The following is a 25,412-nucleotide window of genomic DNA, read 5'->3' on the forward strand; positions in this document are numbered from 1 at the left end:
TTTTTTTTTTTCTTTTTTTTTTTTTTTGGAATGTTTGGTCTCAACTCATATTTATTTATATTTTCAATCTTTTAATTTTGTATGTTTTGTTATCATATATATTTATAATGTATAAAAAAAATAATGAAAAACAATTTATTATAAAAATTTAAATAATTCAAATAAATAGATATGTATTAATATATTAAATTAAAAAAAACATTATAATATCTTATTATATAAATTTTGTTATATATATATATATATATATATATATATATATTAATACATATCTATTATATAAATATACTAAAAAGGAGGGAAGGAGAAAAAATTCATATTCCATTTTTACATTATTTTACATAATATATATAAATAAAAAAAAAAAAAAAAAATATATATATATATAATATATATATATTTTTTCTATTATATAATAAATACAGTGTTTTTCAATAAATTCTTTATTATTATTATATAAAATATATATTTACAGAATTTTTCTATTGCATATATTAAATAATATATATAATATTTTCATTTAAAAAAAAAAAAAAAAGAAGGTATAACATATTATTTATATAATATAAAAAAAATATACCTTTTAATAATAATACGAAATAAAAATTAAGTCAGAAAAAAAATATTTATTATTATAAAGTAAAAATAATATATATTACATTTATTATTATATATATATAATATAATATAATATTAATATGTATTATTATTTGTGGAAGTGTCATCGTTAGCATGCTTAGCTAAATAAAAAATTAAAGAAATTTTTTTTTTTTTTTTTTTTTTAATAATTTGTTATTATAAATAATTTTTTTAAATAATATATTATATATTTATATATCTGTGAATTTATATTATATATATATATATATATATATATATATATATATATATATATATATTTATATTTATTAATATAAATTTTTTTTTTTTTTTTGAGGATTTTTAAGTATGAAAAAAATAAGAACAAAAAGCAGTTTTGTTCTGTATACAAATAATATTATGAATTAATATAAATTATATTTTATGACCCCAAGTTGTAACTTTAAAAAAAAAAAAAAAGGAAAAAAATGATAATAATATATTATATATTCGTAAGTTCCTTGTTTTAGTTAAATGTATATTCATAATTCACACCCATAAAAATCTGTAGAAAAATAAAATTTATTATTATATACATAATATATATATATTATATATATATATATATATCTTTCCCATAGTTTTATGCATTATTTTATATTTATTTTTTAATTAATTAATTATTATTATTATTATTATTATCATTTTATTTATTTGTTATATTTTTATAAATATATACATATATATATATATATATTAATATTAGTTTATTTTTTAATTTTTTTTTTGTTTCCAAATATTCTACGCTTTATTTCATTTTGTTTTCCAAAGTAACCAAAACTATAAAAAAAAAGAAAAAAAAAAAAGTATAAAAAGTATATAAAATGAATAAAAAAAATTATTGCATTAACCCAAATAACCTTAATAGAATTAAAAGTAACGAATACAATAAAAATGTTCCGTCAAATATTTTGGATGTAAATATGAAGAATATGAAAAAAAGTACAAATGCTATAGATAAGTTGTTTCTGTTCATAAAGAAAGCTTTTATGTTTGGTCTAATAATTTGCGTATTCCAATATTCATTTTTTAATGTTAGTTAAAAAAAAAAAAAAAAAAAAAAAAATTAATATGTTTTATATAATTGTTTTCTCAAATGAAAAAGAGAACTTCATTTGGATTCAATTATATATATATATATATATATATATATATATATATATATATATATATATATACATACATATATATTTATATATTTATTTATTTATTTATTTATTTATGTAATATATTTGTTATTTTGTTTTTCCTTTTTTTAGTCTACATTTAGTACAAATGATAATAAGAACCTTGAGAGAATTAATGAATATATAATAAGCCGAAATTTAATTGAAGATAGTGAACTTTTAAATAAATCCTGTGTACAGGTAAAAGAAAATATAGTTGATAAGATTGAAAATATTTATGAAAGTAAAAGGAATGATTTCATTTCTAAGGTTACAGAATTTTTTAAAAAGATAAGTAATTATATTGAAAAAGAAATACGTCAAGTATTAACATATTTTAAGGAAGGGAAAAAAGATACAGTGAAAAGTGGTGTAACCTTTTTTAATAGAATTATAGGTTTTTTTAAAGGTTTAAAAATATTTTCAATGCCCATATTAACAACAGTATCAGCAATTTTACTATTCAAATTTAAATATCAGTTAGCATCCATATTATTTGGATTTTTACCATTATTATCATGTATGTTTATTATGTACAAAATAATAAAAGTGAATAGTGAAATGTCCAAAAAATAAAGCTACACATAGATTATTATTAATTTAATGTATATATGTTTTTTTTTTTTTTTTTTTTTTTGTTCCGTAAAATAAAAAAAATAATCTAATTGAAAGAGGCGCATTATGTTATCATTATAACGACTTTTGCCAAATCTTTTTATAAATAATATACATATATAAATATATATATATATATATATGACGTGATTTTTTAAGTATTAATTTTATTATCTTATTTGATGACATTATTATTGTTTCATTTCATTTTGTTATATTTTTATTTTATTATTTTTTTTTTTTTTTTTTTTTTTTGTTTTGTTATGATTTAAAAATATTATTTCATAATATATAGTTTCATTAATTAAATGATTATTATAAATATATATATATATATATATATATATATATATATTTATTTATTTTGTATAAAGTATTTATTGGTGTTTTATATTTTTTATTATATTTTTAATAACCAATCCGTACATATAATCTTTATATTCCCTATAATAAGAATTTTTTATTTCTACATTGAACCATTAAGAGGTTTAGCATTTTATATTTAATAATTATATATGATGGATTATTTATAATTAACTTAAAAAAACAAAATTCATATTTTTCATTTTTTTTTTTTTTTAATAACAATTAAACATACAAAAATAATAGCATTCTAATATAAAAGGTCTTATTTTGTGATAAAAAGAGGGGAATTGAAAATTATAACATATATATATACACACACATATATATATGAAATATTATATAACATAAAAATCATATTAAATAATTTTCTTTTATTTTTAAAAATTTTAATAACAAAATGAGAAAAAAATAATAGAATATATATAAAACATTTCATTTATTTATTTTTTTTTTTTTGATGTAATTTTTTTATATATATGTTTAATTTATGTTTGTATAGGTTCATGTACAAAAAAAAAAAAAAAAGAAAAGAAAAACACAAACACAAACACAAAAATAAAATGATAATGAAAGAATAGTATATTATATATATATATATATTTATTTATTTTTATTATTCTTAATAGGGAAGATAAATATTAGGATAAACATTTTATGGGCCTTTTATATAAATATTATCACATTAAAAAAAAAAAAAACTAATCCTAAATAATAATTCTTCATAATAGAACAATATATCATTCTGTTAAATATATTTTTTATTAGATATTAAGAAATATACTATTTATGAAAATAAGTTCAGAAAAAATATATATATATAACTTTTGTGATGAATATTTCTATTCCTAAATTGTTAAAAATTAAATACTGACAATGAATATTTTGAATATATATATATATATAAATATATATATATTATATATATTATACATATATATATATATATATGTTATAATATTTTTTTATTTTTCAAATAGTGGTAAATAAATTAATAAATATACAAATATATATAAATATATATATAATATATATATATTACTATATCATGTGAAAAAATAATAAAAAAAAATAGGATATAGTAATATTTTTTTATTTTGTGAATGTTTACATATATTTAAATATGGAAATACGAATATTCTCTAGCATTATTTATATATAAATAAATAAATATATATATATATATAATATATATATATGTGTATATGGAATATGAAATATTATATCTCCCGAAAATACTTATGCATTAAATATTTCTTTAAATACTAAATGTGTTATTAAATTTTCATTATATATATATATATATATATATATATATCTTTTTTTTTTTTTTTTTTTTATTGTTATAATGCCATTTGATAATTACACTGAATATTCAACACATAAAAAAAAATATTATATTACAATTTATAATATATATCATCACTTTATATATATAATTCAAAACCGAAATAAAAATACTATTGAATAGTATATAATTAAAGAATATACATATCTATGGAATTTTTTTTTTTTAAAATAAATATAATATATATATTATTTATATATAGAAATAGATATATTATTACTATATAAGAATTCTGAGATTTTTTTTTAATAAAATAAAATTAGGTATTAAAAATATATATATTATTTATTTTTTTTTAAAACTAGAATTTATCATGGTGTTGTAAAAATTTTAAATACATGCAAGCGATTAATATGAAAACTCTTTTATATATATATATATATTTTTATTAAAATAATTGAATTAAATTCTTAATTATTTTTATTCTAAAATATATATTATTATATATTTATAAATATATATAATAATTTTAAAAGGTATATAAAATCAAAAAAAGAAAAAAAAAAAGCCCCCAATGAAAAAAAAAAAACTTTGCATGTAATAATAAAAAAAAAATATATATATAAAAATAAAAGTAATATTTATAAATACTTTGAACCAATTTTTTTTTTTCAAGGTCTTTATATAATAACAATATCTAATAATAATATATTAATTTATAAATATATTATATATATATATATATATATATATATATCAGTGCTAAAGAGCATTTAGTTCTTTTATAACCGAATAAAAAAAAAAGAAAAAAAAAAAGAGCTATATGTAAAAATAAAAAAGATATATTATTATATATATATATATATATAATAATAATAATAATAATACGTTTTTATTTATTTAATACGATTTTATATTTTTGTTTTAAAATCCTTTTTTTTTTTTTTTTCATACAAATATTATATACGTAGTTCATATTAAATATACATGGATATATAAAATGTAAATAATTTCGAGTAAATTTTATGTATATATAATAATATAATGCGAAATAAAAAATTATAAAAAAATCATTCAACTATATTTATTTTTTTTTTTTTTTTTATAAAGTTTTAAAATAACATTATTTTTTAATAAATAATATATATATATAATTATAAATAAATATATATTATTTGTATGTATATTTATAAAATCGCTTTTATCTCCATATTTATCTAAAATTTGTTTAGTATCTATTAATAATACATATATAGTTATTATATATATAATATATATAATACAAATATTTTATATTTTTATCTGTATTATTTTAAAGAACAAAAATATATTTCTCGTTATTTCATAAAGAACAAATTATTATACTTTTATAAATAATATAATATATTATTATTTAGTATATTATTATATATATATAATAAAATATAGGTAGTTGGTTCTCTTTTTTTAGTTTTTTTCTTTTCATTTTTTTTTTATTTTGGTTATAGAGAAGAGATTTTATATGTAATATATAATATTTTATTATATATTTATTATTACAAATATAAAAATATACAAAATAAATAATATTATTATATCTATATATAAACATTATATATGAAAATAATATTATATATTATACATACATTTAATTAATTATATTATATATTATATATATATATATATTTATTTATATATATAACATGTAAATAATTAATTTAAATAAAATAATAAAAATATAATAAGTATATATTTTTTTTGTAACCTAATTTTTATGTAATAATTTATTATATATAATATATATATATGTATAGTTACCTTGAAAAAAAAAAAAAAAAAAAAAAAAATTATAAATAAATGGTTCTAATTGTGAACAAAAAAAAAGCATAATATAGAAATATAATAATATATATATTTATTTATAATATTATTATATGAAAACGAAATATATATATATATATATATAATATATATATAGTTAGAAAGTTTTTTATGTATCTATTTTTTAATTATAGAACAAATAACCTTTTTATTATTTTTTTTATTTTATAGTTTTAATTTTTTTTTTTTTTTTTTAAACATTGAATTTATATATCTTTAATATATTTTTGTAATATATATTTTTTTAGAATTTTTTTTTTTTTTTTTCCATTTTAATAATTGGATATATAAAAGAAAAAGAAGTGTATAATATTTACTACTAACTTCATTTTCATTGAAGTTGTGTTATCATTATATATTTTTTTTTTTTTTTTTTTTTTTTGAAAATAACAAATATATATAAAATATATTCACCTAACGAAAATGGTGTAGTTTTATATAAATAAGAATTATATATATATAGAAATAATATATGTGATGGTATGATATTATAAAACCGTATATATATTTAGTAGTATTAAAATATTTGTACTTATATGTATTATATATATATATATATATATATATATTTAAATGATATTTTTTTACTCCTTTTTGTTATTATATTTTTAAAGAATATTAAAGAATTATTCTTAACAAGTAAATGTTAATTAAATGTGTTAAAATAAATAATTTTTTATTTTATTTTTATAACATTTTTATTCCGAAGATATTATTATTTTACAATTTGTCTTGTTATTTTTTATTTATTTATTTTTATTGTTTTATTTCTTTTTTTTCTTTAAATTGTATATTTATAAATATTTTAAAAAGTTAGAAAATGACAAATAGTAATTACAAATCAAATAATAAAACATATAATGAAAATAATAATGAACAAATAACTACCATATTTAATAGAACAAATATGAATCCGATAAAAAAATGTCATATGAGAGAAAAAATAAATAAGTACTTTTTTTTGATCAAAATTTTGACATGCACCATTTTAATATGGGCTGTACAATATGCTAATAACGTAAGATAAAAAACTAAATAATAAATATAAATAAAAAAAAAAAAAAAAAAAAAAAAAATCAACTATATAGTATGTATAATATATATATATATATATATATATATATATTTATTTTTATTTATTTATTAATTTTTTTTTTTTTTATATTATCTTTTTAGTCTGATATAAACAAGAGTTGGAAAAAAAATACGTATGTAGATAAGAAATTGAATAAACTATTTAACAGAAGTTTAGGAGAATCTCAAGTAAATGGTGAATTAGCTAGTGAAGAAGTAAAGGAAAAAATTCTTGACTTATTAGAAGAAGGAAATACATTAACTGAAAGTGTAGATGATAATAAAAATTTAGAAGAAGCCGAAGATATAAAGGAAAATATCTTATTAAGTAATATAGAAGAACCAAAAGAAAATATTATTGACAATTTATTAAATAATATTGGACAAAATTCAGAAAAACAAGAAAGTGTATCAGAAAATGTACAAGTCAGTGATGAACTTTTTAATGAATTATTAAATAGTGTAGATGTTAATGGAGAAGTAAAAGAAAATATTTTGGAGGAAAGTCAAGTTAATGACGATATTTTTAATAGTTTAGTAAAAAGTGTTCAACAAGAACAACAACACAATGTTGAAGAAAAAGTTGAAGAAAGTGTAGAAGAAAATGACGAAGAAAGTGTAGAAGAAAATGTAGAAGAAAATGTAGAAGAAAATGACGACGAAAGTGTAGCCTCAAGTGTTGAAGAAAGTATAGCTTCAAGTGTTGATGAAAGTATAGATTCAAGTATTGAAGAAAATGTAGCTCCAACTGTTGAAGAAATCGTAGCTCCAACTGTTGAAGAAATTGTAGCTCCAAGTGTTGTAGAAAGTGTGGCTCCAAGTGTTGAAGAAAGTGTAGAAGAAAATGTTGAAGAAAGTGTAGCTGAAAATGTTGAAGAAAGTGTAGCTGAAAATGTTGAAGAAAGTGTAGCTGAAAATGTTGAAGAAAGTGTAGCTGAAAATGTTGAAGAAAGTGTAGCTGAAAATGTTGAAGAAAGTGTAGCTGAAAATGTTGAAGAAATCGTAGCTCCAACTGTTGAAGAAAGTGTAGCTCCAACTGTTGAAGAAATTGTAGCTCCAAGTGTTGAAGAAAGTGTAGCTCCAAGTGTTGAAGAAATTGTAGTTCCAACTGTTGAAGAAAGTGTAGCTGAAAATGTTGAAGAAATCGTAGCTCCAAGTGTTGAAGAAATCGTAGCTCCAAGTGTTGAAGAAATCGTAGCTCCAACTGTTGAAGAAAGTGTAGCTCCAACTGTTGAAGAAATTGTAGCTCCAAGTGTTGAAGAAAGTGTAGCTCCAAGTGTTGAAGAAATTGTAGTTCCAACTGTTGAAGAAAGTGTAGCTGAAAATGTTGAAGAAAGTGTAGCTGAAAATGTTGAAGAAATCGTAGCTCCAAGTGTTGAAGAAATCGTAGCTCCAAGTGTTGAAGAAATCGTAGCTCCAAGTGTTGAAGAAATCGTAGCTCCAAGTGTTGAAGAAATCGTAGCTCCAAGTGTTGAAGAAATCGTAGCTCCAAGTGTTGAAGAAATCGTAGCTCCAAGTGTTGAAGAAATCGTAGCTCCAAGTGTTGAAGAAATCGTAGCTCCAACAGTTGAAGAAATCGTAGCTCCAACAGTTGAAGAAATTGTAGCTCCAAGTGTTGAAGAAATCGTAGCTCCAACTGTTGAAGAAAGTGTTGCTGAAAACGTTGCAACAAATTTATCAGACAATCTTTTAAGTAATTTATTAGGTGGTATCGAAACTGAGGAAATAAAGGACAGTATATTAAATGAGATAGAAGAAGTAAAAGAAAATGTAGTCACCACAATACTAGAAAACGTAGAAGAAACTACAGCTGAAAGTGTAACTACTTTTAGTAACATATTAGAGGAGATACAAGAAAATACTATTACTAATGATACTATAGAGGAAAAATTAGAAGAACTCCACGAAAATGTATTAAGTGCCGCTTTAGAAAATACCCAAAGTGAAGAGGAAAAGAAAGAAGTAATAGATGTAATTGAAGAAGTAAAAGAAGAGGTCGCTACCACTTTAATAGAAACTGTGGAACAGGCAGAAGAAGAGAGCGCAAGTACAATTACGGAAATATTTGAAAATTTAGAAGAAAATGCAGTAGAAAGTAATGAAAATGTTGCAGAGAATTTAGAGAAATTAAACGAAACTGTATTTAATACTGTATTAGATAAAGTAGAGGAAACAGTAGAAATTAGCGGAGAAAGTTTAGAAAACAATGAAATGGATAAAGCATTTTTTAGTGAAATATTTGATAATGTAAAAGGAATACAAGAAAATTTATTAACAGGTATGTTTCGAAGTATAGAAACCAGTATAGTAATCCAATCAGAAGAAAAGGTTGATTTGAATGAAAATGTGGTTAGTTCGATTTTAGATAATATAGAAAATATGAAAGAAGGTTTATTAAATAAATTAGAAAATATTTCAAGTACTGAAGGTGTTCAAGAAACTGTAACTGAACATGTAGAACAAAATGTATATGTGGATGTTGATGTTCCTGCTATGAAAGATCAATTTTTAGGAATATTAAATGAGGCAGGAGGGTTGAAAGAAATGTTTTTTAATTTGGAAGATGTATTTAAAAGTGAAAGTGATGTAATTACTGTAGAAGAAATTAAGGATGAACCGGTTCAAAAAGAGGTAGAAAAAGAAACTGTTAGTATTATTGAAGAAATGGAAGAAAATATTGTAGATGTATTAGAGGAAGAAAAAGAAGATTTAACAGACAAGATGATAGATGCAGTAGAAGAATCCATAGAAATATCTTCAGATTCTAAAGAAGAAACTGAATCTATTAAAGATAAAGAAAAAGATGTTTCACTAGTTGTTGAAGAAGTTCAAGACAATGATATGGATGAAAGTGTTGAGAAAGTTTTAGAATTGAAAAATATGGAAGAGGAGTTAATGAAGGATGCTGTTGAAATAAATGACATTACTAGCAAACTTATTGAAGAAACTCAAGAGTTAAATGAAGTAGAAGCAGATTTAATAAAAGATATGGAAAAATTAAAAGAATTAGAGAAAGCATTATCAGAAGATTCTAAAGAAATAATAGATGCAAAAGATGATACATTAGAAAAAGTTATTGAAGAGGAACATGATATAACGACGACGTTGGATGAAGTTGTAGAATTAAAAGATGTCGAAGAAGACAAGATCGAAAAAGTATCTGATTTAAAAGATCTTGAAGAAGATATATTAAAAGAAGTAAAAGAAATCAAAGAACTTGAAAGTGAAATTTTAGAAGATTATAAAGAATTAAAAACTATTGAAACAGATATTTTAGAAGAGAAAAAAGAAATAGAAAAAGATCATTTTGAAAAATTCGAAGAAGAAGCTGAAGAAATAAAAGATCTTGAAGCAGATATATTAAAAGAAGTATCTTCATTAGAAGTTGAAGAAGAAAAAAAATTAGAAGAAGTACACGAATTAAAAGAAGAGGTAGAACATATAATAAGTGGTGATGCGCATATAAAAGGTTTGGAAGAAGATGATTTAGAAGAAGTAGATGATTTAAAAGGAAGTATATTAGACATGTTAAAGGGAGATATGGAATTAGGGGATATGGATAAGGAAAGTTTAGAAGATGTAACAGCAAAACTTGGAGAAAGAGTTGAATCCTTAAAAGATGTTTTATCTAGTGCATTAGGCATGGATGAAGAACAAATGAAAACAAGAAAAAAAGCTCAAAGACCTAAATTGGAAGAAGTATTATTAAAAGAAGAGGTTAAAGAAGAACCAAAGAAAAAAATAACAAAAAAGAAAGTAAGGTTTGATATTAAGGATAAGGAACCAAAAGATGAAATAGTAGAAGTTGAAATGAAAGATGAAGATATAGATGAAGATATAGAAGAAGATGTAGAAGAAGATATAGAAGAAGATAAAGTTGAAGATATAGATGAAGATATAGATGAAGATATAGATGAAGATATAGGTGAAGACAAAGATGAAGTTATAGATTTAATAGTCCAAAAAGAGAAACGCATTGAAAAGGTTAAAGAGAAAAAGAAAAAATTAGAAAAAAAAGTTGAAGAAGGTGTTAGTGGTCTTAAAAAACACGTAGACGAAGTAATGAAATATGTTCAAAAAATTGATAAAGAAGTTGATAAAGAAGTATCTAAAGCTTTAGAATCAAAAAATGATGTTACTAATGTTTTAAAACAAAATCAAGATTTTTTTAGTAAAGTTAAAAACTTCGTAAAAAAATATAAAGTATTTGCTGCACCATTCATATCTGCCGTTGCAGCATTTGCATCATATGTAGTTGGGTTCTTTACATTTTCTTTATTTTCATCATGTGTAACAATAGCTTCTTCAACTTACTTATTATCAAAAGTTGACAAAACTATAAATAAAAATAAGGAGAGACCGTTTTATTCATTTGTATTTGATATCTTTAAGAATTTAAAACATTATTTACAACAAATGAAAGAAAAATTTAGTAAAGAAAAAAATAATAATGTAATAGAAGTAACAAACAAAGCTGAGAAAAAAGGTAATGTACAGGTAACAAATAAAACCGAGAAAACAACTAAAGTTGATAAAAATAATAAAGTACCGAAAAAAAGTAGAACGCAAAAATCAAAATAAAAAATTGCAGAAGAGTGAAATGATTGGAGCGAACAATAAAATTAATCGATAAAAAATATAAAAATGTATATATTATGTAAATATATATAAATAAATAAATAAATAAATAAATAAATATATACATATATATATATATATATATATATATATGTATCTTTTTACAAAATTTTAAAATTTTAAAATTTATATATATTAATATTTATATTTTTCCATATATAATTTTATTTTCAATATTTTATTTTTAATTATAAATGTTTTTTACAGAGTTTATGTTTTTTAATTAATATATAGATTTCTGTAAGAAACTGTATATTATTCATACGATATATGTAATATTAATTATTTGTGTTTTATTAAAATTTATATTATATAATATATATATATATATATATGTATATATATTAGAAGATAAAAATTTAGCTTATTTTGCTTGTTATGCAAATAAGCTTTTTTTTTTTTTTTTTTTTTTTTTTTCATATAAACGATGTTTAATTTTTAATTTTTAATATTTTATATAAAATATTTTTCATAAAAAAAAAAAAAATTAAAAAAAACTTATATTTCGAAAATAACTTAATGAGTTATTTTTTTAAGATTTAAAAATTAAATATGTATATAATAAATAGAGATTACATGAGAATATTAAAACATATATAAAATAATAAATTTAATATTAAAAAAAACACTACAGAACATGTCAAAATGATGGTTCATTTTTTTTGTAAATAAATATATATGTGTGTTATATAAATATTATATATATATATATATATATATATATTAAATTTAATGTAAAAATGAAAAAAATTTATGACATATTTATAAAAAAATACGGACTATATCCCTATGAATATTAAAAATATTTAAATTATATTTTTTTGGTGTCCATATAATATTTTTAAAATAAAGGAATTCATATTACTTCACATGTGAATGTTTTAAGACGAATTAATATATTATTATATACATATTTTATAAATATATATAATCTTTTATATAATTATTTATTGAAAATGGTGTTCATATGATAATTAATATTTTTCAATTCTTTTACACTATTATATAATATTTTAAATAAAATGTAATTAAAAAATGTAGTTGAAGTGTAGTGTTACTATATTTGCTCATTGGATTATGACGAAATAAATATTTTTATTATTCTTTTCGTTTTAAGTTTTATAATATTATAGTAAGAACATTTATATAATTATAAATATTATTTGAATTTTTCATATATAAATATTTTTTAAAAATTAAAAAAAAAAAAATTGCATATATATATATAATAAATATACCAGAAATATTAATGCTGTACGGAATACATATATTTTTCAGAAATATATTTATAATGAATATGATAAATAAATATATATATATATATATATATATATATTGGAATTATAAATTTTTTTTTTTTTTTTTTTTTTTTTTTTTTTTTTTTTCTTTTTTACTTTAAAATAACGTATTCTTAAGAAATAAAAGAATGTACTTCTTTTTAACAATTTTAATCATGTCATATTTCTTGAAAAAAAAAAAGAAAATTACTTATAAATATATTTATTTATTATATAAAAAAAAAAAATATATAATATATTTATATATTAAAATATTTTGACAGTTAAAAAATATCATAAAAAAAAAAAAAAAAAAAAAAGTCTTAATTATTTAATAAATAATAACAACAATTTAAAATAAATAAACATATAAAAAATTATAGAATTAAACTTGAGATTATTTTAAAAAAAAAAGTAATATATATATATATATAATATAATATATAATGAGCATAATATAAATGTTGATATATATTATATATATAATATATTTTTTAATAATAGAACATATAATAAGGATAATATAATATATATATAAAAAAAAAATTAAATTAATTTCTATAAATCATTAATTAATTAATAAAATTAATAATTATATTGAATATTAAATTTATATAATTTCTATAAATATTTTTTTTCCCTTTTTTTTTTTTTTTTTTTTTTTATATATTATAAAAAAGTGTTTAATATTTTTTAATAAATTACATGTTTATATAATGTTTTATAGAAACTTGAAAAAAAATATCATATAATTTATATAATATTATTTTATATATTATATATATATATATATAATATGTAAAGCATTAATAATATATGAGACCACAATTTTGTTACCATCATCATAATGTTTTTAAGGTTCATTCTAATATATTAAGATATTTTTAAAATTCTTAAAAATATATTATGATTTTTTTATTTTTTTTTATGATATATATTTATTATATAAAATAAAATAATGTATAAAGAAAATAAAAAATGTAGATGGAATTAAGAATTAAAATATAAGATTTAAATGATTTATAAAAAAAGAGAAAAAGGAAAAGTTTATGTTGTTATATATTACATAAAATAATAAGTGTATTTTTATGTTGTACATGTAATATTTTTGATATATATAATGTTTGTCTATCTTTTTTTCCTTTTTTTTTTTTTTTTTTTTTCTTTTTTTGTGTTAAATAACAATATTTTATTTTTATTTTTTCTTTTTCTTTTTTTTTTTTTCTTTTTTTTTTTTGTATAAATGAATTCATTTTTATTAATTAAAATTTATATATATTTTTTTTTTATAGTAACATGATGAATGTATTCAATAATTAATATATTTCACAATATTTAGTAAATTGTGTTTTTTATTTATACATTAATTATTTTCCTACATAATGGAATATAGTTAACATATTATATATATGTATATGTTTATAAAAAAAGTATATAGTCCCCTTAATAAAACAAATAAGATTTTGATATATAGGGTATCTAATGCTTTTTTTACTGTTTATTATTTTTTCTAATATATATTTTATTGTTTTATATGTATTAATAAATCATTTACACTAATAGTAATAATAGTAATAATAGTAATAATAATAATGAAATATGAAATATTTTAAGAAATTTAAATACTTTTTACCCAAATATATTTTAACTAATGATGATGAAAATAAAAACAAATATGCCTCACATAAAATATATAATTTGAATAATAAGTATGGAAATTTTTTAAAATTGATCATTTGTCTACCCTTTATTTTGATAACAGTATTATGGATCTTTTTAACCATATCTATATTCGTAAGTCAAACAAAAAAAAGAAAAAAAAAGAAAGAACAAAATAAAAGTGTTATGTTAATTTATTATTATGTATATAAGTGTTTTTTTATTTATGATATATATTTTGTTAACGTTTTTCATTTTGTATTATATTATATTATATCATATTATATCATATCATATCATATTATATAATTTCACATTATATATTTTATTTATTTCATTTATTTTATTTTTTTTTTAATATAGAATGTTTGCACATATGATCCAACATTAGCATGTATAGTACCGCTCGATTCTATATATTTAAGATCATTGTGTGAAAGTGTTAGATCCAAAAATTCGAATGATACTATTAAAGAACCTGTATTAAAAAATAAAGTATTTTCATTACCGAATGAAAAGAAATTAACCAAATCTGAAGATATATGTGATAATAATGTGAATTGTATTTTTAAATTTAATGAGAAACTGATTAATGATTTAGAAAAATATAAAGTGTCGAATGAAAATGATGTAATGGCGTATGTAAAAAGCTATTCTGTTTATAATAATAATAATAATAATAAGAAAGATGATATTTTAGATACAAAAATTCATAATATAGGAAAAAATGGAGAAGATATTATTAAGACTATGGAAATTTTATGGTTAGAATTTATGGAGAATGAAAAAGAAAAATATTATTTGTTAAAAGGTCGATTATATAAATATAATAATAAGTTTAAAATGGAAAACAAATATACTGATGAATATTTTCCAAGAAAAAAATGGAATAATTATAATGACCTTATATATAAAGGTTCTAAGGATCTTGAGGAAAAATTAAATAAAATGTTTTATGAATGGTACAAACAAGAGAATTTAAATTTAGAGGAATATAGAAGATTAACCGTTTTGTGTAGAACAGGTTGGAAAGCTTTATATAATTATGTGGAAAACATTTGTAAGGAAATTATTCATTCCGATTTGGATATAATTAAAAACAAAAAGGGATCCAACATGAAAAAAGGATTATATAATAATGAATATAAAAATAATGGTAAAAATATACCTTTTAATACTTCATCTTCTATTGATAATAAAAAATTATATAATTCTTTTGGAAAATTTGAGAATCCTATGTGCTTTAATTATGAAGACAGTCTCACGACTTCATGTTATATTGATGAAAACAAATCCGATTCATCCTATGAAACTGAAGAAAATGTAAACTATAATAATAAAATGGGTAAACGCAAAAATTTAGTAGAATCACAAATTGTAGGCAAATCGAATAATATAGAAGAAGGTGAAAATGTTGAATATTTAAAAAATAATAAAAAAATAGGAGATGATGAAATGTTACAAGATTATGAAAAAGAAAAATTAAAAAAGAAAAAGTGGACTGAAAAGGAGGAGCAAACAAAAAAAGTAAATTATTCCGAAAAAGTAAATCATTCCGAAAAAGTAAATCATTCCGAAAAATTAAATCATTCCGAAAAATTAAATCATTCCGAAAAATTAAATCATTCCGAAAAAGTAAATCATTCCGAAAAAGTAAATCATTCCGAAAAAGTAAATCATTCCGAAAAAGTAAATCATTCCGAAAAAGTAAATCATTCCGAAAAAGTAAATCATTCCGAAAAATTAAATCATCCCAACAGAGAAAAGCATTCCCAGAAAGAAAAGCATACCGAAAAAGACGATAAACGAAACAACTTCAAAAAAAACAATGATGTATTAGAAATTATGGATATAATAAGATATGATTCTTCAGATGAACCAGAGAATTCTAAAAATATTGGTAAAAAAAAAAAAAAAAAAAAAAAAAACATTTTCAAAAATTTTGAAAACGTGGCAAATTCACGTGGAAGTAAGAATTTTAAAAACGTATTTTCTAGAAATAAATATACTTTAGAAGAAGAAGTTAATTCCGTTTGTAAAGATGGATTTAATAAAAAAAAGGTATTGATAAAAGTAAATATGTTGTCCAATTCTGATGATAATACTTCTATTAGCGATGATAATTCTGATACATGTGTTGATAGGACATATTATGATTTATTAAATGTGGAACCGGATGCAAGTTTCGATGAAATTAAACATAGTTATCGTAAATTAGCCTTACAGTATCATCCAGATAAAAATATAAATGATCCTGAAGCAAATGAGAAATTTCAAAAAATAAATGAAGCTTATCAAGTATTAAGTGATGAAAACCGAAGAAAAATGTATGATGAAGGTGGAATGAAAGCTACAGAAAATATGTTTTTTATTGATGCAGCTACCTTTTTTACGATGATATATAGTTCAGAAAAACTTAATAAATATATTGGTATTTTAAAAATAACAACCTTTGTTCAAATATTATATGAAAACAAAATATCTGCTGATAAATTAGATAATTCCAAAGATTTAATACAAAATGTCTTAGTGAACGATCAAATTAAAAGAGAAGTTGAATTAGCTGTTTTATTAAAAGAGAGATTACAACCGTATGTTGATGGGGATGAAAATTGGGTTGATAATATGAGAAAAGAAATTAAAGGATTACTAGATTCGTCCTTTTCCGAATCTATTTTATATTCCGTAGGATGGGTATATAAAAATATATCTAGTAGATATATAAAAAAAATGAATAGTATTTTAGGTTTAAAAGCAGTGAGAGGACATATGCAAGCCTATTTAAGGTGTGCAGAGAATATATATATGGGAAAGCTAGCATTTAATAAAATTCTTCAAGGTTTTAACTTACTTTCTGGTTTAGAAGGTGAGGAGCTTAGTATGAAATTAGGAGATATAATATGTGATGCTTTAAGATTAATGTTGTGGGATATAGAATCAACAGTTAAAGATGTAGCTAAGCGGGTTCTACGAGATAAAGCAGTACGTAAGAAAATTAGATTAAAAAGGGCTGAAGCTATGTTAATATTAGGGAATTTAATGCTAGAGATATCTGGTATTAGTGGTATTGATTTTATACATTATAAAGTGGATGGCATGAAAATTATAGAAAGTGCATTAATGAAATCAATACAATTTAGTGAAAATCCAGAGGAAAATTAATGTTGAAAGGAAAAAATAATAAAATCGATATATTAATCTTAGAAAAGAAAATATAAAAATTATATATTACACATATATAATATATATATATATATATATATATATATATATATATATGTATACTTTTAATCATTATTTATATTTCTTTTAATGTTTTAATTTTTTATGTCATATATTTTGAAATTTTTTTTTTTTTTATTTTATATTTTTTTTTTTTTTATTTTATATTTTTTTTTTTTTTTTTAATATCGTTATAGTCTATTTTATTAATACTAAAAGGATTAGGAAATAACGAAAAATATGTTATTTCTTATTAATCACATGAATATATATATATATATATATATATATTAATTTATGTTAATTTGAACTGTTAATTTAAATATATTATAACGATTCTCCAATAATGTTATAGTTATGGATTTCATAAAAAAAATGATCCAAATATTTCATCAAAATATTATCGTAAAAAGTTTTAGATATCTCTTATATAGATGTTTAGATTCTTTTGATTTTTTAATGAATAATTTTATGGATAAGTTATTATTAAATATAAATTTACATATATATAAATATATATATGTAAATATGTAAATATTTGTTATATAAAAAAAAGTTAAAGTTGCATTTCCATAATAAAATTTCTATAAATTTATTTTTCTTTTTAAGTGCATGGTTGTATAAAATTTATTAACTAAATTTTTAAAATATAAAGTTTTTTTTAAAAAAACACATGTATATATTTTATTGATTTTCATTTTTGTAATTTTATTTATTTATTTTTTTTTTTTCTTAAAAAATTGTACACATATATATATATATATGAATAAACATTGTACGTAAATATTAACTATCCGGATATGTAGATTATATTATGTAAAAAAAAAAAAAAAAAATTATAAAAAAAACAAAAATGTAATAAATGTCGCCATTATTACAAGAAAACACAAAAAAAAAAAAAAAAATAAAATAAAATAATAATAATAAAAAATGTGCCTTTTTTTTTGTTTTTTTTTTTATCTTTTTCTCATTAAAGCTTAAATTAAATCATTTAATTAAAAAAAAAAAAAAATAAGAAATTACATTTTTAACATGTGTTAAAAAAAAAAAAAAAAAATCAATGAATATATGTATATATTGACATAATAAAATTGTATATATTAATTAAATATATGGATTCACAAAGATTTTAAACACAAAGACATATACATAAACATATAAATAGATATATATGTGTATACTTATATATATATATATATATATATATATATATATATATATATATATGGTAAAACTAGATTCTTTTTTTTTTTTTTTTTTTTTTTTTTTATTAGGTTCTATAATATATTGGAACCAATAATTATAAAAAAAAAAAAAATAACCAAAAAAAAAAAAAGAAAAAATATAAATTTAAAATATTTTCATATATTTTCATTTATTTACATATATTTATTCCTAATTTTTAAAACAACCTAATTTATAATAAATATTTAAATGTAACAATTTTTGATTAATTAGACGCCTATTATGTGTATATTTATGTTAATTACAAAACAAAAAATTAATGAGTAAATATACCTATTTTGATTAAATATATTAATGATTTTTGTTGTACATTATTAATTTACATTGTTGATTATATATATTATATAAGGATTTTATATTTGGAACCCTGATTTTTACATTCCTATTTATAAGTATATTTATATATTTACATATTGTTTTATATTATTTTTTGTTTTTTTTTTTTTTGTTCTTTTGGTTTATTTTTAATATTTTATTAGACGACATACATAAGTTTTTACGACTTGTACTATTTTAAATTTATACATCCATTTGAGTAGAGCCCATAAACCTGATAGGACAGCATGTACAACTAAACCTGCACTAGATATAATTAATGATATACATTTACCTATAAATTTAATAATTGGCTTAAATATTCTCTTCATACATCTTTTTAAAGTATAAGAGCTTCCACAACATAAGCATAATTGATTTTCACCTTCTTTCATTAATTCTCTTTCACGTTCAATTTTAATTTTTCTTTCTCTTGGGCTTCTATTTTTAATTTCTTTTTTTTTATTATAACGTCCATCATCTACACCAGAAAATAAGGCAACCTCATCTATATCATCATAATTAGGTTCCTGTTTTTCGACTTGAAACAATAATCTGTTACATTTAATATTTAAGGAAAAATTAATCGAATAATAATTGCAATCATTTTTTCGTAAGTCATTCTAAAAATTAATAAAAGAAAAAATATTATAAAAAAGACGAAAAGACAAATTGGACAAAAAAAAAAAAATATATATATATATATTATTTCTCTTTATATATGTATATATCACACAATCTAATATAATGAACAAATATATAACACATATATATATATATATATATATATATATATTTATTTATATACATAATGTAGTAAATTTCTTAATTTTTATTGTATTTTTTATTTTTTAAAATTTGTACTTACATTGTTAGCTAACAAATATATGTAAAATAGAATAATAAATGAAAATATTTTAAAATAATAAATGAACATGTTTATTTAATAATATTTTTTTTTTTATTATATTATATATATATGTATTTTATATATATATTAATATAATTATAAAAAAAACTATTATTAACTTGTATCACATTAAAACCACTTAAATATATAGTGTTATATATGATATACTATTATAAGTATTGATTATATATTATATACATATATAAAAATATTTTTATGTGTTTTAATCTAATATATTCCAAATGTGGTTTTAATTATTGACGTATAAGTTTATTTATGAATTGTTCTTCTTTTATGGTAATACAAAAATGACTATTAACAAATAACAAAATAAGGGGTTTTTAATTGTTTTTCTGAGTTGTAAATTTTTATATGTAAATCTAAAATTTTTTTTTTATATATATTATCTATATATCTATATATAAATATATGTAAAATATATATTATTATAAAAAATCTATATATTTTAAAAGTGTGTTTCTCATTATTTCTAAAAGGTTCCTAATTATATTTACAAATTTTTTTTTTATTACAATACAATATTTTTATGTTAACAAATGCGAAAATTATGTTTCTTTTTTGTTTTTTAATTAGAAATTTAAATATATATATATATATTATTTCATATATATATATATTTACAAAATATTATAAATAGATCATCATATTTATGATATAAATATATATATATCATATTTTTTTTTTTTTAATTATATAATTTATAATATAATAATTATATATAATCATATAATTATTATATTATTAATAAAAACATATATATATTCATAATACAAAAATAACGTATTTATACAAATCTAAATTTTTTTTTTTTTTTTTTTAATAAAAAATAAACTAAAAAATTCTTTTCAACGAATCTTTCCATTCTTATTTTATTACTAATACTATATATATATATATATATTATTACCTTATAATAACAATGTTTGTTATTTATACATATAGTATTACTATTATTAATTGATTTAATATATATTAAATTATATAGTAATACAAGGTTTTTTCTTATTTGGATAATTTTTTATAGTAAACTATCCTAGTCCATATTATTTGAAGAAATATGCTAATAACTATATCCTTAGGATTTCTGTTAATAATATTTGAGCTATAATTATGGAAAAAAAAATTACTAAAACATTATATAGAAATTTTTATTAAATTCTAGTAATTTTACTTTATATTAAAGTGCTGTTCATAAGAAAAAAATACTTATATAATTCAAAAAAGTCTATAATACTATTTAATCAATTATCTCTTATTTAACTAAAGTTAATTAAAAAATATATATAATAATAATATATACAACCTTTTATAAATATAAATAATATATATGTATATATATATATATATATATATATATATATTATATATATGTATATAAAATAATTATATGAATAATAAATATAATTATAATATTCATGTATAATATTATAATATATATATATAATTATATATATATATTATATTCATTTATGTATATTATATATATATATTTTACTTTTAAGTATTTTAAAAAAAAAAAATAAAATAAAAAAAAATTGTAAAAGAACAAGAAAAGAATAAACACTAATAAAATTCTTATTATATAAAAAAATTTTAATATTTATATATAATATTAATATATATATATAATAAAAATTTAGGATATAAAATATGTATATATATATATATATATATATATATATATAGATGTATTATTATATTATAATAATAGTAGGAAAAAAAAATATATTATATATTATATATATGTAAGAAAAGTTTGGGGAATAAAAAATATATATAATATATATAAAAGAACTTTGGAAAATATAATATGTATATAAAATATATAATAAAAGTTCACGAATTCAAATGTTACATATATATAATAAAAGTTCACGAATTCAAATGTTACATATATATAATAAAAGTTCACGAATTCAAATGTTACATATATATGAAAAAAATTTACGATTTAAAATGGGTACATATATATGAAAAAAAGTTTACGAATTAAAATGGTACATATATATAAAAAAAGTTTACGAATTAAAAGGTTATATATATATAATAATAGTTTACGAATTAAAATGTTTTATATATATAATAATGGTTTACGAATTAAAATGTTATATATATATAATAATAGTTTACGAATTAAAATGTTTTATATATATAATAATGGTTTACGAAATAAAATGTTATATATATATAATAATAGTTTATGAATTAAAATGTTTTATATATATAATAATAGTTTACGAATTAAAATGTTATATATATATATATAATAGAAGTTTACGAATTTAAATGTTATATATATATAATAATATAGGAATTAAAATATATATATATATATATATATATATATATATAATATATATATAATATATATATAATATATAAAATAAAAGTTTAGGAAACAAATTATATATATTATAAGATGTTATGAATTAGGTTTCTAAAAAAAGTTTTAAATGTTTAGGAATTAAATTATATATATATATATATATATATATATATATATTAAAATGTTAGGAATTAGGTTTCTAAAAAAAGTTTTAAATGTTTAGGAATTAAATTATATATATATATATATATATATATATATATATATATATATATATTAAAATGTTAGGAATTATGTTTATAAAAAAGTTCTAAATGTTTAGAAAATATTATATATATGTATAATATATATATATAATTATCTATTTTTTAGTTATAAATTAATTAAATTTCATTATAATTTCTAAATTGTTAGTAAAATGTGTAAACATAATAAATGACAAAATATAAATTATATTAGAATTAATAAGGGAAACTAATAAAAATAAATAGGTATAACCAATAAATAAAGAAAATGAAAAAATAGAATAAAATAAAAGTTAAAAAATAATGAATTAAATAAAAATAAATAGAAAAAAAAAAAAAAAAAAAATAAAATAAAATAAAAAAGTCATAAAAAATTGTATATTATATATATATATATATATATATACTTGAGTAAATTCAAACTTTTTAATTATTATGCAATTTAAAATGAAAAAAAACAAAACATGTTAATTAATAAAAAAATGAAAAAATATATAATATATAAACAATTTATTCATATACGAAAAATTAAAAATTTTTGCATGTGTATATATATATATATATATATATATATATATATATACATTGCTATAATACACATAAAATTACGAAAAAATAAAACAAAAACATATAAAACAAAAAGAAGTCTAACAAAATTGAAAACCAAACAAAATAACTAAACAAAAACGAATAATAATAATAATAATAATAATTATAACATTATTATTATTATTATTAAATTAATATATAAATCAAAAGATAATGTGAATGTTTTTTATATTTATTTTATTATTTATTTTTTTTTTTGTTTAAATATAAAACATTAAATATTCGGTATCAAATTTAGGTATGGTATTAATTATTTCCTTGAAACAAAAACATATATGAGTAAAATAACATATTAATTATAATTCTATTTGTTCTGTATTTAATTTTTTTTTTTTTTTTTTTTTTTTTTCTTGTTCATGCTTCGGGTTTGTATATTTTAACCTTGGCTTCATGATTCTTCCTTGATCTTAAATTTTGCATACTATCACTATAATGCATTCTTAGACACATTTTTTTTATGAGTGTATAAATAATTATGATTACCAAGATAAAAACAATTGCTATAAAAGCTATAATGTCATAAAGAATTTTGAATGTGAAAACAAATGGTGCTAATATATATTTCGTTGGTAAAAAAAAGCAGTTTGTGTTATCCATAAAAAAATATAATATTTCATTTAATATATAATTAATTTTTTGAAAATATCTTACAAATTTCACCTTCATTTTAGAAAATGGAGATTTTTTTTTTTTGGGTTTACGCTTTATTAATTCATATGGTGCTGTTGAATATCTGTCATGAATAAATCTTCGAGTTTTTGTGGTACTCGCTTTCGAAGAATCAAAACTAATATCTAGCATTTTTACTGTTGCATCGTTAAAGGCATCATAAACTTCTGTTAAGGTTCTACATGATATTAAACCTAATCTTTTTCCTAGGAGATTCTTTTTTCCTTTGTAGGGTATATTATAATCATTCTATAAAAGAAAAACGAAAAAGGGGGGGGAATAAAAAATATATGTAAGAATAATTAATGAAGCATTATAATAAATATATTACTTCATTTTATTATATATATATATATATATATATATATATATATATATATTTATATTTATATATATGGTTTTTTTTTTTTTTTTTTTTTTTTTTTTTTTGTGGGTTACTCTATTAGTTAATTTAAGGTTTATAGTGAAAATGGAAAAAATAAAAATTTTTATGAATAAAAAAAACATATTCATTTTATGTTTTTTTTATAAATATTAAAATTCTATATTATATATATTCAAATTTCCACATACACACCTTGTAGATATATATTTTCTTTTATATATTTAAAACGTATATAAATGTTAAAAATATAAATGAATATATATATATATATATATATATGAAGAAAATATGTAATGATTTGAATATATATATGTTCTTATTAAATTTTCTAATTTTATATAATATTAAAAATATATCAAATTAGAAATTAAAACAAATTAAAATAATATCAAGAGAAAAAAAAAAAAATATAATATATAAATATATATATATGTATATAAGTCTTATATGTTTATATGTGTATTCATTAAAATAATAATTACAAAAAAAACAAAAATTAAAAAAAAAACGAAAAACAAAAAACAAGAAACTAAAAATTAACAATTAGAAACTAAAAACTAAAAATTAAAAATTAAAAACAGAAAATACAAAAATGAATAAAATATAAAATATATTATAAAAAAAGGAAATACAGAATATATATAATATAAGATGTACAATAAAATCTATATATAAATATTACATATGTATATTTGGGCTTATATTTTTTGTATATCAATATTTTTTATTTTAAGATAGATATAGGTATACATAAAAATAACATAAGAATGAAAAAATGACGTAAAATAAATATAATAATATTAATATATTATATATATATATATATATATATACATATATATATTTATTTATTTATATATTTGCTTATAATAATAATAAAAATAAT

At 17.4% G+C, this 25,412-nt stretch overlaps 5 protein-coding genes across 5 annotated transcripts; 3 read left to right on the plus strand and 2 right to left on the minus strand.

Annotated features, from left to right (window-relative positions):
- Positions 1-1,463: 1,463 nt before the first annotated feature.
- Positions 1,464-2,381, plus strand: PF3D7_0219900 (Plasmodium exported protein, unknown function; the record flags this gene model as incomplete). Its single annotated transcript, XM_001349664.1, has 2 exons — positions 1,464-1,673; positions 1,899-2,381. 2 exons carry the CDS (start codon positions 1,464-1,466, stop codon positions 2,379-2,381), a joined length of 693 nt encoding a protein of 230 aa, XP_001349700.1.
- Positions 2,382-6,751: 4,370 nt separating this feature from the next.
- On the plus strand, positions 6,752-11,586 carry PF3D7_0220000 (liver stage antigen 3; the record flags this gene model as incomplete). Its single annotated transcript, XM_001349665.1, has 2 exons — positions 6,752-6,949; positions 7,108-11,586. The coding sequence occupies 2 exons, from the start codon at positions 6,752-6,754 to the stop codon at positions 11,584-11,586; spliced, it is 4,677 nt and encodes a 1,558-aa protein (XP_001349701.1).
- A 2,933-nt stretch (positions 11,587-14,519) lies between these two features.
- PF3D7_0220100 (DnaJ protein, putative) lies at positions 14,520-17,741 on the plus strand (the record flags this gene model as incomplete). Its single annotated transcript, XM_001349666.2, has 2 exons — positions 14,520-14,714; positions 14,943-17,741. 2 exons carry the CDS (start codon positions 14,520-14,522, stop codon positions 17,739-17,741), a joined length of 2,994 nt encoding a protein of 997 aa, XP_001349702.2.
- Positions 17,742-19,510: 1,769 nt separating this feature from the next.
- Positions 19,511-20,298, minus strand: PF3D7_0220200 (Plasmodium exported protein, unknown function; the record flags this gene model as incomplete). The annotated part of the gene is made up of 2 exons (XM_001349667.1): positions 19,511-19,984; positions 20,230-20,298. 2 exons carry the CDS (start codon positions 20,296-20,298, stop codon positions 19,511-19,513), a joined length of 543 nt encoding a protein of 180 aa, XP_001349703.1.
- Positions 20,299-23,826: 3,528 nt separating this feature from the next.
- On the minus strand, positions 23,827-24,654 carry PF3D7_0220300 (Plasmodium exported protein, unknown function; the record flags this gene model as incomplete). The annotated part of the gene is made up of 2 exons (XM_001349668.1): positions 23,827-24,390; positions 24,580-24,654. The coding sequence occupies 2 exons, from the start codon at positions 24,652-24,654 to the stop codon at positions 23,827-23,829; spliced, it is 639 nt and encodes a 212-aa protein (XP_001349704.1).
- Positions 24,655-25,412: the final 758 nt, after the last annotated feature.

Source organism: Plasmodium falciparum, assembly GCF_000002765.6.
Source record: "Plasmodium falciparum 3D7 genome assembly, chromosome: 2".
Classification (NCBI taxonomy): Eukaryota; Apicomplexa; class Aconoidasida; order Haemosporida; family Plasmodiidae; genus Plasmodium; species Plasmodium falciparum.